The 17,108-nt window shown below is 30.3% G+C and overlaps 2 protein-coding genes across 2 annotated transcripts in view; both read left to right on the top strand.

The window, feature by feature from the left end:
- Positions 1-17,108, top strand: part of LOC117170049 (LIM domain only protein 3-like) — a 529,686-nt gene that overhangs the window by 275,062 nt on the left and 237,516 nt on the right. The window lies entirely within an intron of this gene.
- On the top strand, positions 14,400-15,416 carry LOC117170050. Its single transcript, XM_033356569.1, has one exon. It carries the CDS (start codon positions 14,400-14,402, stop codon positions 15,414-15,416), a length of 1,017 nt encoding a protein of 338 aa, XP_033212460.1.

Below are 17,108 nucleotides of genomic sequence, written 5' to 3'. Positions count from 1 at the left end.
CCCCCATACACAGACCGAAAGTCACGTAGCCTTTCGGCAAAACCCGATATTATGGTTTTACTCATGTGTTTTGCGTTATAGCGATCTAAGTTGTGAATATAATCTTTATTGTCTATGTGACCGTGTTGTGAATTGTAAACTTGCTAATAAATCAAGAGTTAAAATAAAAAAGTTATTTTCAGAGTTAGTGTTTAAATGTGCTTAATAGAATTTCAAGCGACAGTTAGTGCAGGTATTATTGAAATTTTAATCTAAGAAAGGTAAAGTTTTAAGCAAAAATGAAATAGATATACTTTAAAATAAAAATAGTTTCACATTATAAAAAAGAAACGAATTTTCTACTAAATAGTTATTTTTAAATAAATTATTGAATTTGCAATGCAAAATGACGAATTCTCTACATTTCTAACAAAGTGCAAGAAATTTCAACTCAAGAGTTGAATTTTAAACTGAACTAGATTAATTTACAACAAATAAAATACTAATTTTTAACAAAATAATTTAATTTTTACCAAAAGTTGAATATTTATTTAAAAAATAACCATTTGAGACCAACAATGGTATAGATAAATTTTAATTTACTTAAGTAATTTTTCAACCAGTCTATAATGATGAAAAATTATTAGAAAATAATGAATATTTCAGTTATTACGTACAGGTTTTTGAATATTTCATTTGAAAATGAGCAGAAAAGAACTCAACAAGTTAGTTAGTGTATTTCTTTTTTAAAAGCAATAATTCTTTATGAAAAATCTCTAAATAGAAAAAGAAAGAAATTAAAATTAGATGAACTTGTCTATTTTGAATGTAGTGTCACAGTTTCGATTAGCCACTTTATAAAGACAGGAAACATTGGTAGAGCAAGGAATATGATTCGCTGGCAGAAGGTGGTGATTCTGAAAGCAGAGCTTCAGAAATTGCGTCTGGGGTTGCAAATGGGGGTGTCAACGGCATCAGGGTTGTATTGTGGAACGTCAATGCTACGGAAACTAACACCCTATCCTGCCTTTGCAAATCCAGCCGGGAATCGCACCCATAAGCTGCAAGATTGTATTCAGTTCCACCTTATATCCGCTTGTTTTGATTAGCTCGTTACCGATATTCGTGATCCTCGTATTCTCAGTCTCATTTAGCATCTCTTAAATACACTGCAAATTTATAAAGAATTTCAAACCCTGGCCAACAAAGAATTAGCAGAATTCATCAATTTTATAAGGGAATATTTACAAGGGTCAAAAATAAAAGCTCAAGAATTATTTTGATTCTTTACCATGCTATAAAAATCTGTAAACAGGCACTGGCTGTCTAGCCAAGAGGATGCCCATTAAACCAAGAATCAATGATTATTTTGGCAGGTGCTGCTAGTCACATGCATTTCTCTTAGTCACGATATTTCTTGTATACTAATAGAAAAAAAATAAATAATCAGAAAAAATTTCCGTACTTTTAGTCCACGAGCTTGAAAAAAATTTTTACCAACTTAGCTATTAGTATGGAACGGATAGCAATGCTCGCACAGAAAATTCAAGGCAGTTCTGAAAACTGGAATATAACTCCTAAAAGGTTCTTCCACAATCTTGGATATACAAAAAAATTTCATCCATGACATAAACTTGAACAAACAGGACAAAAAAGGGTAATTGATAGTTTTTCAGAATATGAACGGCTTAATTTAAAATCTTCATGAAAAGAATAACGATAAGTGTGCCTTTCACAGTTGAATAACCCCCCAAAAAACCCTGCGAAATCTTTTAAATAATTTAAAGGGTCACGTTTTTCGCGATTGGATATGTCCTAATCATGGCTAAAATAAAAAAATAAAATTTTCGATATTTTTTCCTATTTTTGCGCAAGTACCGCTGAAATTCAAAACGAAATCAAGTTTGGTTCAAACAAATTTTTTGTTTAAAATTAAATTTTTTTTAAAGGCTTCCAAAGATTAAAAAAAAAAATTATTTTCATTACCGCCGGCATTTTGGAAGCCTTTAAAAAAAATTTGTTTGGACAAAACTTTTTTTTTGTAAATTTCACCGGTATTTGCGAAAAGACTAGAAAAAAAGCAATAAAATTTTATTTTTTTATTCTAGCCATAATTAGGATAATCGTCGATAAAAGGGTCCCATTTCATTTCAAGTTCGATATCTCAGTAACAACAGGTCGTGTCGAGGTTTTAAAAAAAGAAAATTAAAGCTCATGTAGGTCCGAAAATTTGTTTGCCAAAAGATCTAAAAACTAGAAACTAGTAGTTTTAAAATAATTTTTTAAGACTTTCTCTTTCGCAAAATTAATATTTATCGTGAAAATAATGACTTCCTTCACAAAAGGTTTGATTTTTCAACATTTTATTGATCTGAGGATCTCGCAAAACCCCGGATTTTCGACAAGTTTTTTTTCTTTCGTTCTCAAATCCTTCGGAAAAAATATATATTAAGTCAGTTCCGTAACTCTGAAAAAATTCCAATTTGTATTTAACCAACAACTTTTACCTAATTTCTTAAATTTAAGTTGCTTTAATTTCTTAATAGGTCGGAATTTTCACAAGTAGTAATCGACATTTTTTGTCAGACATGATGATTTTGCACACATTTGAATTTGAAATCTGATTAGCAAATATCCGTATATGCTGTGTTCTTTTTATATTTATTTAAAAACTTGAGTATCACGTGATTTCTTTAAATAATAATAACTTTATAAAGCTCTTTAAATCACTTGAATTCATTGAAACTCCTTTAGATTTCTTGAAATCCGTGACAATCTCTTCAAATCATTCGAAATCTTTGGAAATATTTCAAAATCATTATAAATCTTCAAAATTTTGAATAATATCACTTGGTATCCTTAAAAATTAGTAAAATACTTCGGTATCTCCTGAAAGCCTTCTTATAAATTCTCTTAATAAAACACAACATTTGTTGAATTCAGTGACAGTTTTTTTATTTTTTGCAATAATTTTTAGTTATTATTTTATTTTGAAATATATATGATAAAACTTCAAATTTTGTTAGATACTTTTAAGCTTCTTCAAGCATGTTGTACTTCGAAAGTAGTAATGGATCATGAACGTTAAATCCAATTTGAAAATTTTTCAAAATAAAGACCAGGAAAATATTTTGTTTAACCAAAAATGTTTCGAAATGCTTAATCTTTTAAGTTTTCTTTGAAAAAAATAGTTTGCATACAATAATTTATATATAAGAATGCTTTAAAGGAAAAGATATTTCCAAGAGATATTAAAGTAATTTCGTTTTCGTTACAGATCAATTCAAATATTCTTCTTGTTTTATAGGGAAAAATAATTTAATAAAACTCAAGTTTTTTAGGTATCTTTCAGAATTTTTAATTATTATAACTACCGCAAGTTGGGATTGCCATTTTTGCTAAGAAATGTTTATTCCACATACAATTAATTGTGAAAACCATATAATAAATATGCCTGAAATGTACTTTTATTTGAGAAAAAAGTTTTGTTTTGCTGATGGTGTATTTGAAGTCTAATTCACAAATGCCAAAACTAAAGGCCGAAAAAGTATTTTTTTTATTAAATATTTTTAAAAAATCTTTTCTATGAACAAGCACATTTTTTCAATACTTATTTTTACACACTCAAATCCTTTAACTTTTCTTCTTTAAAAGAACGTATGATAGGATGGAGGAAGGTTTAAGTCCTTGTTCACACATTTAAAATTGGAAACCGCTGTGCTAAAAATCCATAAAATTTATTTTCAATTGAGAAGAAATTTCATTTTGAGGATGATGCATGTTGAAGGTAATTCACGAATTCTAAAAATAAAGTTTAGTAAAATAATTTGTTAAACAAAAAAGTTTTGGAATGTTTCCTTACAAGAAGGCACATATTTTGTTATGTTATGTATCTTTTCACTCACTATAACTTTTGAACTTCCCTCGATTTAAAAAAACTCTTAATAATAACCTCCACAAGTAGTAATTGCCATTTTCGCCAGACATAATAATTCCGTGGACAGTTAAATTGGAAAGCTTTGTAGTAAAATTTCTAAAGTTTACTCTAAAATATAAAAATGTTTTCTTTTGAGGATACCAAATGTAAAATCTGAATAAAAAGTATCCGAATTAAAGGCAAGGAAAATATTTTGTCATTGAAAAATGTTTTAAACTCCTTCTCCATAAGGAGACACAAATTATTTTATGATATATTTATTTTCGAAAACTTAATGTTTGGACATTCTTTCTTTGATAAAAATGTTTCCATAGAGAAATTTAGATATACAAATTAATTTTAGGAAAGTCTGAGTTTACGTTTACATTAAAAGTTTAGAATTTTTGTTAGAGATAATCATAAATATGATTCTTCTTCTTTTATTGAGAAAAAATATATAATAAAATGTCAACGTTAATTAGATATTTTTAAGAATTTCTAATCCTAACTACCGCCAGTAGTAATTGCCATTTTTTATTAGACTGAAGTTCGGTTTGAATGACAAAAAAAGTTTTATTTTATGAATGGTGAATGTGATCACCCTAATGTGAAATCTAATTTATAATTCCCAAGAATAAGGGCTAGAATTTTTTTTCGACAAGCTAAATCTTTTAATTTTGAAAATATTGTTTAGATCGAGTAGTTTTTAAATAAAAATAAATTGCACAAAAGTGTGAGTTTTAATTTACAGAAGTCATTCCACTCAATCGTTTACGAAAACGGTGGACCTCGTCTTGTCGAGGACCTATAAATACGAAAATTTCCGATAACCAATAAACCAGCCGTCGAACGATCCACTTGTCCTAACATCTACTTCACTCTTGGTTATTTGAGGTTGACGCTTCGTCAAAAACACTGATACGACCTTTGTCCCCCCTATCAGTGTCACGTGACAGATCTCACGACAATGGAAGTAATTATTTTCAGAACAGAAATCTAAATTCATTCAAAAAAATATGAAACCCTTTTTAAATAAAAGGAGAAAATTAACCTGTAACGTTTCTTTGGCTTTAGAAGATTTGATTTATATTCTTCAAAAAGACAATATAAAGGAAACCCGTAATAACAATTCGCGGTGGTGCATCGCCTTCTAGTAGGAAAAACTCGAATGTGTGAGGTGGAACGAAGGAATTAGTCCTGGGAGCCAAAAATCTATTTTCCGGTTTTTAATGATTCTGAATAATAAAGGTTTCCCATATCGAACACAATTTTCGGTCATAAGACTGGTGACTTTTTCATTTCTTCAGAAAATTCAGATTCATTTATTATTTCTTTCGATATTTTAACTTTTATTTTTAAAAAATGTGATTTCTTTGTTTGTTAGAATAAGGTAAACCGATCATTACTGGGACAGTTAGGAAAAGTTAACCCACATAAAGACAATTTTAAAAGAAGGAATTAGAATTTTTTGTACAAAAGCCGTTATAATAAGCGGCTAAGACATTATTTGATCGATTACAACAAAAAATACATTATTAGTTTTATAGTTAATTAATGTAAATGAATATTTTTTAAGCTAGTCAGATCGTCCATTAGTGGGACAGGAATTTGCGGTAAATCCTTGAGTGGGATATCAAAGAAGCCAATACTGGGACAAGAAAAATCGAATAGGGTTTATCAAAAGAAAATGGCACAATTTACTTATAATTTATTACAGAATAAATGAAAAGAAAGAATAGATTGTGATTGCCGTTTAATAACTTATTTTAAAAAAGTAGTTTAAAGTAGTTTATTGAAACCTCTAATTCTAACCTCAAAATTTGCTGACTGCTTAGATAAGTAATTTAATAATAACTCATCAATTTAATTTTTTAATAAAATAAGTAAGTATGCTTTAAAATTTTATATTAGAGACTAATATTATCGATTTACTAAAAAACTAAACTGTTTGGCAGTAAATTTTAAATTATAATTCATCCCAATTCAATTTAATACATAAATTGAAAAATGTATTGAAAGAATTGAAATTATTTTTTGGTTACAAATTTTATTATTTGGTTGAAAATTTGAGGATCTGGAAAATCTGTTTGACGAATATTTCAATTATTTTGTTGAAAGTTCGTATTTTTTGTTCTAAAATTTGTAATTTTAATTATAGATTACATTTTTCTTTGAGGAAAAAGCAACTGTTTTGTTAAAAGTGATATTCTTTAGGTAGAAAATTAATAAATTTGCTTAAAATATTCTTCTTTTTTAATCAATAATCTTATTTATTAAAAAATCATTGTGTTTAATTTATAATTGAAACATTTTTCCTATGAAATATGAACTATTATATTTTTTGATAAGTAATGTTTAGTTTACCTCAGTTAGAACTTCATTCATATTTTATAGAGAAATCTTATTAATTTCTATTTTTTGTGATATTGCAGTTTTTATGTCCAAAATGAATTTTCTTAGAAGTTGAGTCAAGTGTGGAAATTTTAATGTAAATTGACTAAATCTAGCCCTAATGCTATGTTTGAAAGAATTGTGACTCTTCAAATTTAAAAGACCCTGTAAATAAATAATTAAAATGATTGATCAATTCTAGAAAGAGTTTGCATTTTGCAAAATGGCAAAAATAAGAATCAAGACATTTTTTTGTTAACTAAAAATGACTTGTAATTTTTCTTTATGAAAGGGCGGATTTATTTTGCTTCTATTATTGTTTTAAAAACTTAAATTATCATATTTGATGCATACATAAAACTAAAAAGAAATAATATTGAATCAAAAATATCGTAACGAATACGGATGATACAATAGTCTAATAAAATATTTCTGTTCATAAGAAAATATACTAGATTGAAAAAACCTGATTTACTTTGTTTACGTAAATTTTCTTCCGAAAAAACAAATTTTCTTGGGTCAAGACAATTTGGTATCGTGTTTCATTTGCCAAGAGAATAATAAGAAAAATTACTGTTGAGGGCCGTACAAACAAAAAAAAAAAGCACAAAATTTTCCTTTAACCTGTAAATTTTTTGACCAATTTCAGGTGATTTATTTTTCTTCCCGGACTCAGATGAGTCTTACCTTCTATTTCCAAAATCCATACGGGCATTATGAAAGAGTTGAAGATTAACAGAATGGCGATAACTAAATTAAAAAATTAAAAAATTTTATTTTCAAAGAAAAACCACAGATTTATTTTTTTTCTATTTTTTGCTGTATTTATCCTGACATTGTAAGAAATCCTGTGAGTTTATTATGTCTGATCTATTTTGGTGTTCTTTATTTTATGTTTGAATGCTAAAAACGTAAATAATGTTTTCTAGATAACCCCACAGTTTTTTATTCTTGTCATCTTTTTTTTTAAGTTTCTTCTCGTATTAGGAAGGTATTCTTTCTGTTTTATGCAGGCTAAACCACTTTTGAGGCTGATGGAACTTTTTAAATGGGAATTTAATTTTTAAAAAGGGACGCCAAAGTTAGCATAATTTTTAGACATCGCTAGTGCCTGTGGAAAAAATATGTGATAAGTATCAAATTACTCGTCGTTTGAAAGCCAAAATAAGCATCGTTTTTCATTTTTTTAAATATTTTAGAAAATTACCCCGATTTGGGGGTTGAAAAAGCCTCAACAACAATTTTTAATAAAAAATACCACCAATTATAAAATCATTTTTTTACATAAACCCCTCATTAATCAAGAAAATACGTGATTTTACCACTGTAAAGTTTATTTTATAGAAAAAATACAATGAAAAATGATTTAATATTTAGTGGTGTTTCCTATTTTTAATTTTTTGGGGCCTTCTCCACCTCTCAACAGAGGTGATTTTTCTAAATTTAAATAAACGAGAAGCAATGTTCATTTTGATTTTTAATGGTAAGTAATCTTATACTTGTAACATATTTTTATATTTTTCTCCAGCTCGCTAGCGAGGTCCAAAAAATAAGCAAAAAAGAACAAAATAGCAAAATAATTTCTTTAATGACTTTTCTGGATGTGAAAAGAAGAAAAATGCGAAAATTTTATTTTAGGAAAATAAAAATTAATGAAATTTAAATATGATTAAAATTAAATTTATAATCCCAATTAACATGAAAGAATCAAAATTAATGTGCAGAAATTGAAAATAAAAACCAACAATCCATTGACCAAATTTGGACAACCACCATAAAATATTCCGATTAAAATTTGAAAACAACAAACAAAGAAAGATACCGTTCCTTCTAAAAAAGAAAAGAATCTTCTTTCTTGAACAAATAAACATAAAAAAAGGAAAGAAAAATGAGAAGGCAAACAACCAAATCCCATTTCCTCTCTTTTTTTCTTTCTTTTGTCCTTTTTATTTTCATTATTATCAAATCACAACAAAAAACATGTGTAGAAAATAAGCACCAAAATTTCGTCACTCATACAGCACCCTTACCTAGGCAAAAAAATAAAATAAAAAATACTCAAGCAGACGGGAACTGGTATTTTTCTTTATTTTTTGTTTTTAAATTTGAATATGAATATTTTATGGTGGTTGTCGAAATTTGGTCGGTGGAGTCTTGGTTTTATTTTTAGGAATTCTGCAATTAGGAAAATAAATTCTCACGTCTACAAAAAATGGTTAATCCCGGATTTAGTTTACAGGATAGCAAGTAAAATTTATTTAAAAATGGGCAAAAATGTTAGTGAGGGGTTTTTGGTTAAAATTGTTTATTTAACAGTAGTTATTTAAATGTTTATTTCTGTCTTTCACTTTAGGAAAAAGTTACAATTTTGATTCAACCCGAATGATTAAGTCCTCCTTTTCTTCTTCAAAAAATTCTCTACTAAAACTTTAAATAACTACTGTTAAATAAAAAATTTTAACCTGAATTATTTTTTCTGAAGTGTACTTAGAAGCGTCTATCAGGATTTACAGAATTTAATCATAGATCTTTCTTTTTCGATTTTATAAAGTATTTTAAAGATAGGCTACTTTTGAGATTGATTGTATGTAGTGTACATTCTTAAAATTGATTCTGTCTCCTAATAAAGAAAAAGAAAAAATCTTACCAGAGTTTCCTTTTTCCCCTTTTTACCTGGCGTGATTGTGTTAATTGTAGATGTTTTTGATTAGAGAGTGCAGCAATGTCATAAGAATGAAAATATTGATTTTGAAATGGGAGAGGATCCATCCAGTAATCCGGACAAGCTGTGCAGATTTTCCCAGGGACGATTCTTGAAAGTCCCCAAAAGTAGCGAGGGATTATGAGAAATCTCGTTTACTTTGCAAGAGGGGAAGGGGTGAGGTAAGGGTAAGGTGGAACAGAATAAGGAAGGGATGAAAGTCGGTCTTGAGAAGGGGTAGATCGAAGGTCTTAACGAAGGGTTAGCTAACGTTTCGTACAACGATCTCCACTCTGGTCGAGTCCTTAATAATAAGGTTGGATTAGCATAACTGTCGGATCCTCTGCCTCAACTTCTCGCATTCGTGCACAACGAAATCACAATTGCCATCTCCAAATCACCGTCCTGTATCTTTCCACTCTTAAAGATGCTAATTATTTTCAAGCTTCAAAATTCAGGGATGAAGGAAACTTTCATTAGTCGAGATTAATTACTTTAGTCAATTAATAATAGTTTTAATAAATTAAAAGAATTAGTTCATAGATCTCGCTCATACATACTTGGAAAATTGAATAAAGTATGAGCAATGCTTTAAGGATGTACATTACGTACAATCAATCACAAAAGTCGCCAATTTTTAAAATGATTTAGAAAATCACAAAAATTAAATATATTTTTCATTTATAAAAATCTTGACGAAAGATGTTAGGTTTACTTCAGAAAAAAATAATTAAAGTTGAAATTATTTATTAACAGGTTTAGATTTTCCTATTTAGTGAGGGAAAAGTTAGAATTCTTATTCAATCCTATAATGATGAAATGATGAAATGAAATTAATGTTTTTTCATTAAATCCACCTTAATACAAATCTAACGAATACTTCGAAGAATAAAATGAGGTCTTAATCATTATGATTAAATAAGAATTGTAACTTGTCCCTAAATAAATAGGAAAAGCTAAACTTGTAAATAAGTACTGTTAAAAATAATATTTTTGCCGATTTAATAAAACATTTCAGAGATAGAAAAGTTTTAAAATTATTTTTACGTAGTGCATCCTTAATGATAAGCCTCTTAGAAAAGTGATATAACATCACTAATTTTCAATTTAACCAAAATTTTAACCAAAAATTTGTGAAAATATCCGGATATTCATCGAACTTTCAAAATTGACTTTTGAATAATTTATCTTCAGTTTCCATAAATTACTTGTATTATTAAAATAAATTACCAAAACATTTTTTAAATAAATTTTTGAACATTTATCAAAATGTTCGAAATTGAATTTTGAGTAATTTATTTTAAGTCACTATTTTCACCTGTAAAATCACCATAAATGGCCAAAAATTTCTATAAATTGAAAAAAAAATTTTTTGATTGAATTTTTATCAATTTATGGTAAGTCACCATAAATTACCTGTATTATTACTATAAATCACCACAAAATTGCATAAATTCTCGGAAATTTATAAAAATGTGTCAGATTGAATTTTTGGTAATTATTGATAAGTTACAATAAATGACCATATATTTATATAAATTAACAAACACTTTTAAATTGAATTTGGGGCAATTTATATTAAAATACAATCAATTAAATGTAATATTGCCATTAATTACCAACAAATTTCATAAATTATTAAGAATTAGTTTTAAAGAAAAATTTAATTGAAAATTTATGAAAATATTAAAAATTGAATTTCAGGAAATTCATGGCAATTTATCATACCAACACCTGTAAATTACCATAAATTACCGCAAATTGCCATACATTCTCGGAAATTCATAACAATGTTTAAAATTGAATTTTGCTTAATTTTTAGTAAGTTACCATCTTTACCTCTAAAATAACTATAAATTACTTAAAATTTCCATGAATTTTCGTAAATTTACAAGAATGCTTAAAATTGAATTTTGGGCAATTTATGATAATTTACCATCTTTACCTGAAAATTTACCTTAAATGATCAAACATTTCCAGAAATTCGCAAACATTTCTGAATTGTATTTCGTGAAACTTATGGCAAGTTACCATAAATTACCTGTAATATTACTATAAATTACCTCAAAATTTCATAAATTTCAGTAAATTTACAAAAATGTTTAAAATTGAATTTTGTGTAATTTATGATAAGTTACCATATTTACCTTTGAAATTACTATGAATGACCGAAAATGTATAACAATGTTATGACAAATATTTTCCACATGCCTCCAGAAAAGTGGAATAGGACTGCTTTATAGTATGCGGAATTCCAACTCATGAACTCATACTTCTAGGTTTGAATTTTTTGTGAATATAAATTTGCGAGAAATAAAATTTGGGTTAACTGAGACCTTATCCAATTTTTGCATAAAAGAAATAAACATTATATAGAATACGTGACAGGATATGTAAAATATATAAAATATTGCGGTATGGGTAAGCAAAACAAAATTTGCCAAAGTATAATTTAAAAAAAAAGTAAAATTACAAAAACAATTTAAAATAATTCTGAAAATTAAGCTGTTATTAGGATATAGTAAAAATAAAATAAAAAATTGACTCTAAAGAGGTGGGTTTCAATAATAATAATAATATAATATTAATAATAAGGTAAAAAATAATAAAAGCGTGGGCGTAAATATTAAACACTTCATTCACAAGAGAAAAAAATTTTTCCCACGCTTTAATTTTTAGTCCCAGTATTCTAATTTTATTATTATTATTATTATTATTATTATTATTATTATTACAATCAGCATTTTCAGACTCAATTATTTGCTTTTCTTAACCATACTTAAATGAAAGCTTGTTTTTAAAAAATTTTGTGAATTTCAAACAAGCTACGTTGGGAAATTTCCAGTACTTCTGGCTTTTCAAAATTACAATTTGAAATTTAACTATTTTTATGAATTATTTTTAAAAAATTTCAAGTTCGCTTAAGAGAAAATTCTTTAATTTTGAAACTATAAAATTACAAATTATTTAATTTTTACAATTTGCAACTTGAAGGTCCTCAATTTTGAAGATTTACGTTTAGAAACTGTAACACAAGTAAAGGGGGAGACAAGAGAAATGATACATTCCTGCCAGGGGGAGGTGCGCTGATTCTTTTGCGCATATGATCAAGGACATCGAACAACCAAAGTCAGTCGAATGTCGTCGATCGATACGTATATAACTTTTTTTCTTACCACGATTCGCTTTGTTTGTTATTCAAATTTTGGTAACCACTTATTGTATCCCAAATCTTGAAAACTTCGCTCATATAGTTCACGGTTCATTTCCAGTGTTTAAAATAAAGTTCGAAGTCGATTTTTCTAACTCGGAACTATTATTTAATTTTCCTCTCAAACTGCGAAAATTGTAACTTATTACATTGACGCTCAACTCGGGCCGGGCCACTTGATAAGAAACCCGCTTCGTCGGATGCTAGTTCTTCAAAGCCAAACTCAAAAAAGCGCAAATTTTGCAAAGCATTTGGCCACGCTACGGAGGAATGTAGACGTTTGAAGAAGAAATTCGAAAAGGAGAGGGATTTAGTAAAAATTGAAAATAAAGCGGACGCGAAATCTGTGGAGCATAGTGAAGCAACGACACAACCTTCAATAAACCCAACTATCAAGTGTTTCGGATGTAAAACACCAGTTTTTGTTCGTCGAAATTGCCTAAAGTGTAACAAGAACACAGAAATTAAACGGCCTCTACAAATGTAGAATTTTGTACTCTCGATAGCATGGAAAATGAAAAAAATGTCACGTGCTAGACCCAAGGTTCCAATTGAAATTTTAGGATCTCACGAAACCGGATTTCTCGACTCTTGTGCCGGTCATAATGTAGTAGGATATAGCCTATACCAACTCCTTGTCAAAAAAGGACAAGAATTTGAGAAAGTATCAGTGAAGGTGGGATTTACTGACGGGGAAAAAAGTAATAGAGATGTACTAATCGCCAAAGTGACGGTGACGCTAATCGATAAAGAAATACCAACAACATTCATTATTTTTTCTAAAGCACAATATTCAGTCACTTTGTTGGGAATAGATTTTCTTGAAGATGCTGAAATAATCAAAAACACGCCTCAGCGAACTTGGCAACCCCTTATGCAGAACATCGAATAGATACTGGATATCATCCAACTGTCGCCGCAATACCTATTAAGATATCTACGCAAAAGAAAGAGCTACTAGTCAAAGAACTGATTCATATGCAGGAAAATGACGTCATCGAAGAATGTGTGTCACCATAGGCTGCTCAGGTAGTCTTAGTTCCCAAAAAAGAAGTCAGAGTGTGTGTGGACTACCGAAAGCTAAATGCAATCAAGATAAGGAACAAGTACCCCATGCCAAGAATAGAAGAACTTCTACACAATGCTAAGAAAAAATATTTTATGTCAACAATTGATCTACGTAACGGATACTGGCAAGTCACTGTCCGACTTGAAGCACGTTTCGATTCAAAAAGATGCCTTTTGGCCTCAAGAATTCTGGAGCAACGTTTTAACGCTTAATTGATCGTTTTCGGAGTGTTTTAACGAATGTTTGAGTGTTCGCATATCTCAATGTCTTTGCTTGTACTAGGATCAAGTATCTTGGGCATATAATCACACGAGAAGGCATTCAGGCCGATCCGGACAAGGTCGCAGCAATTTTAAACAAGCCGCCACCTAGAAATTTGACACATTTACATACCTTCCTTCAAACGTACACGTGGTTTCGACGTTTTATACCGATTTTTTGTTAATAGCGAAGCCACTCACCGATTTAAAAAAAAGTAGTTCTGTGTGGGTATGATGCAGTGAACAAAACCTAGAATTTGCATCCCTGAAGAAATTTATTACCTCTGCTCCGAACTTACGTCGAGGTGATGAAATGCTTTCCTACATTTTAAGAACGGACGCAAGCAACTAAGCTCTTGAAGCAGTGCTCATGAAAGGTGAAGAAAAGGACGAAAGACCTATAGAGTACGCGAGTCGACTACTTACATCAGCAGAAAAGAACTACAACATCGCCGAACGAGAAGTTCTAGCAGTTGTATGGTCCGTAGAAAAGTTTCGAGGATATTTAGATGGAGCGACTCTCATTGTGGGATCAAATCATCAGGCACTACAATAGTTGATGAATCTACGATCACCATCCGGTAGACTAGCTCGTTAGGCACTCGCTTTCGCAAGGTATGATCTAAAAATCATATATTAACCAGGCAAAGCAAATGTGGTCGCCGACACACTTTCTCGACCTTTTTTCACAGAATAAAATACAGCAGAATGTGGAATCTGCGCCTTTATGGTTGACCTACCAAGGAAAAATATTAAGGATCAAAGAGAGGAACAACTCTCCAATCCAGAAGTAAGGAAGATTATTGACAGCTGGTCACTATGGTGTCGAGAGGACCTTAAGGAGAATCTCAGCTAGTTTTTTTTGGCCTGGTATGCGGAACTACATCACCGACTACGTGAAGGAATACCAGATGTGCGAGAGGTATAAGCCATCCAATTCGAAGCCAGCTGGAATATTGAGGACACCAACTGCAAACAGAAGATTTGAAGTACTTGCCATCGACCTTTTCGGTCCTTTGCCACTCACAGCGGAAGGACTTCTACGTTTTGGAACTCCCCGACGAGTCATCTCAGAAAAAGGTGTACAGTTCGTGGAAGCTGTCATGCAACAAGTAGCTTTCTGTCTAGGATTTAACCAGGCGCTAACTGCAGTTTACAACCCTGAATCAAATCCTGTGGAAAGGAAGAACAGCGATATGAAGACTCAAATAGCCATTTTAGTGGAAGGACAGCACCGTGATTGGGCTAAGAAGCTACCTTCTATTCGATACGCAAGGAACACCAGCTTTAATCAAACGACAGGACATGCACCCTCATTTCTAACTTTTGCTCGAGAATTGAGGACGGCCGATAATGTTCAAGGTGACCAACGAGAAATAGTGATTGGAGAAAATTTCGTTTCTGAGGTTGCACCTTACCTTATGAAGATAGCCGATGTCATGAAAGATGTAAGGGAGGTGCACGAGAACGAACAAGACAAAAGGACGAAATACGCTAATCAGAAAAGAAGTGACGTCTCTGAGCATAAAGTATGGGACCTAATTATGGTTCGATCACGCGTAATTAGCAAGGCAGCCAAGGGCACCACGCAAAAGTATGAACGAAAAAGGGATGGGACCTATAAAACAATCGAAAAAAACTTATCGACTGTCTACAAAATTGGAAATCCTGATTCCAATGAATTCATTACATCGTCTCACACTGACGATTTAACGCGTTTTAAGGGCCCAGCTGAGGGAGCAGTTCCAGCACCAGGAAACCAGATCCGACGACGAGGTCGCTCCAAGAAGATGAACACCGACCAGCAGAAACCAAATACTGGATCTTCGACGAGGACGTCAAATAGATCCATAGGGGGAGCCTGTAACTCAAGGAAGAGGGGAAGATAAGAAAAATGATACAATCCTGACAAGGGGAGGTGCGCTGATCCTTTTGCGCATATGATTAAGGACGTCGAACAGCCAGAGAGTCAGTCGAATGTCGTCGATCGATACTTATTGTATCCCAAATCTTGAAAACTTCGCTCATATAGTCCAGGGTTTATTACCAGTGCTTAAAATAAAGTTCTAAGTCGATTTTTCTAACTCGGAACTATTATTTAATTTTCCTCTCAAACTGCGAAAATTGGAACTTATTACAAAACTCCTTAATTTTAAGTACATGTAGACAAAATTATTATATTTTGATTATTTAAAAAATTTAAAAACTTTAAATTGAAATACGTTCTAAATTTAAAGAAATGTAACAACAAAATTTAAATTTTTAATGTGAATTGTCTTATTTGAGAAACTTTTCTATTTTTTAACAGTTTCCCAAAACATAGAAATTTTACAATTTCGGATATGTTTAGACTTTCAAGCTGGATGAAAAGTAAGATTTATTGTTTTTGCAACCTAGTTTTTGAGTCCTAATTTTTTTTATTGTTTTTCTTCTAATGTTTATTAATTTCCCTTTCTGACGATCTATTAGCTTTATGAGTTAAATTAATAAATTGATTATGATTCAAAAATCGAATTTATTTGAATAACCAGGATCATTAATAGCAGTGGCTATTGCTAAAGTCAACAGAATTATTCAAGTAAAAATAATTCAAAAAAATAAAAATCTAAAAGCAATTAAAAATAATTTTGAAAAAAGCTATTACAAAGATATAGTAAAAAGAAACAAAATAATTGACTCTAAAGAGGTGGGTTAAAATAAAAATAATAATATAATTTTAATAATATGATGATAAATAATAAAAGTGTGGGCGTGAGTGTTAAACAGTACATTTACATGGGGAAAAACACTCCCACGCTTTAATTTTCAGTCCCATTATTATTATTATATTATTATTAAAAAACATTTCTGTGGCGAAATGTTGTCACAGGCTTATCCTGCCCAATATGTCGAAGGCATTTTTGGTTAGAGTTGGATTTTTATTTGATCATTTTGCACGGGGCTCTCCCGGTATATATCATCATTCACGGACGCATTTTTATAATGCAATCAAGTGATATGATGAGAGCAGTCTGCCCAGACATATTGGACAAAGCCTGGTTTTTACCCCATCATTGACGGACTGAGTTGCAGTCAAGTAAACGATGGGGGAACCTACAGCTTAAGGTGGGTTCCGAACCACCAGAACTTCGGTAAAGGTACATTGAAAAATTTCCAGAGGTACCGGCTCAGGGATCGAACCCCGGACCTCTGAGCTGAAGTCAAGTGTCTAACCAACTGAGCCACCGAGGCTCAGTAATATTATATTATTATTATTATTAGTATTATTATTATTACAACCAGCATTTCCAGAGTCTATTATTTTTCTTCTCTTTACCATACTAAAATAAAAGCTTGTTTAAAAAAAATTGTTTACATTTTAAAAAATTTTCGTTCGGCAATTGCAATGACTTCTGGTCAATACTTTAAAACGTGAATTTTCAATTTATCGAAAAAATAAGTGTTTATTGAAAATATAGAGAAAAGAGCGTAAAATGGAATTGCCTCGCCACATCTTTCCTATCGAAGCGCATCGCTCGATTTATCATCCCGAACGTTTCATAGGAATATTGAATACGACAAGATAATCTGTCTACGGTTTC

This window comes from Belonocnema kinseyi, chromosome 3 (genome assembly GCF_010883055.1).
Source record: "Belonocnema kinseyi isolate 2016_QV_RU_SX_M_011 chromosome 3, B_treatae_v1, whole genome shotgun sequence".
Lineage (NCBI taxonomy): Eukaryota > Metazoa > Arthropoda > Insecta > Hymenoptera > Cynipidae > Belonocnema > Belonocnema kinseyi.
The sequence above is the reverse complement of the archived record's forward strand: the minus strand, read 5'-3'. Positions and strand labels throughout refer to the sequence as shown.

Bases quoted from the DNA above. Each gene is read 5' to 3' on its own strand.
- LOC117170050 (XM_033356569.1), top strand. From the start codon at position 14,400: ATGCGGAACTACATCACCGACTACGTGAAGGAATACCAGATGTGCGAG.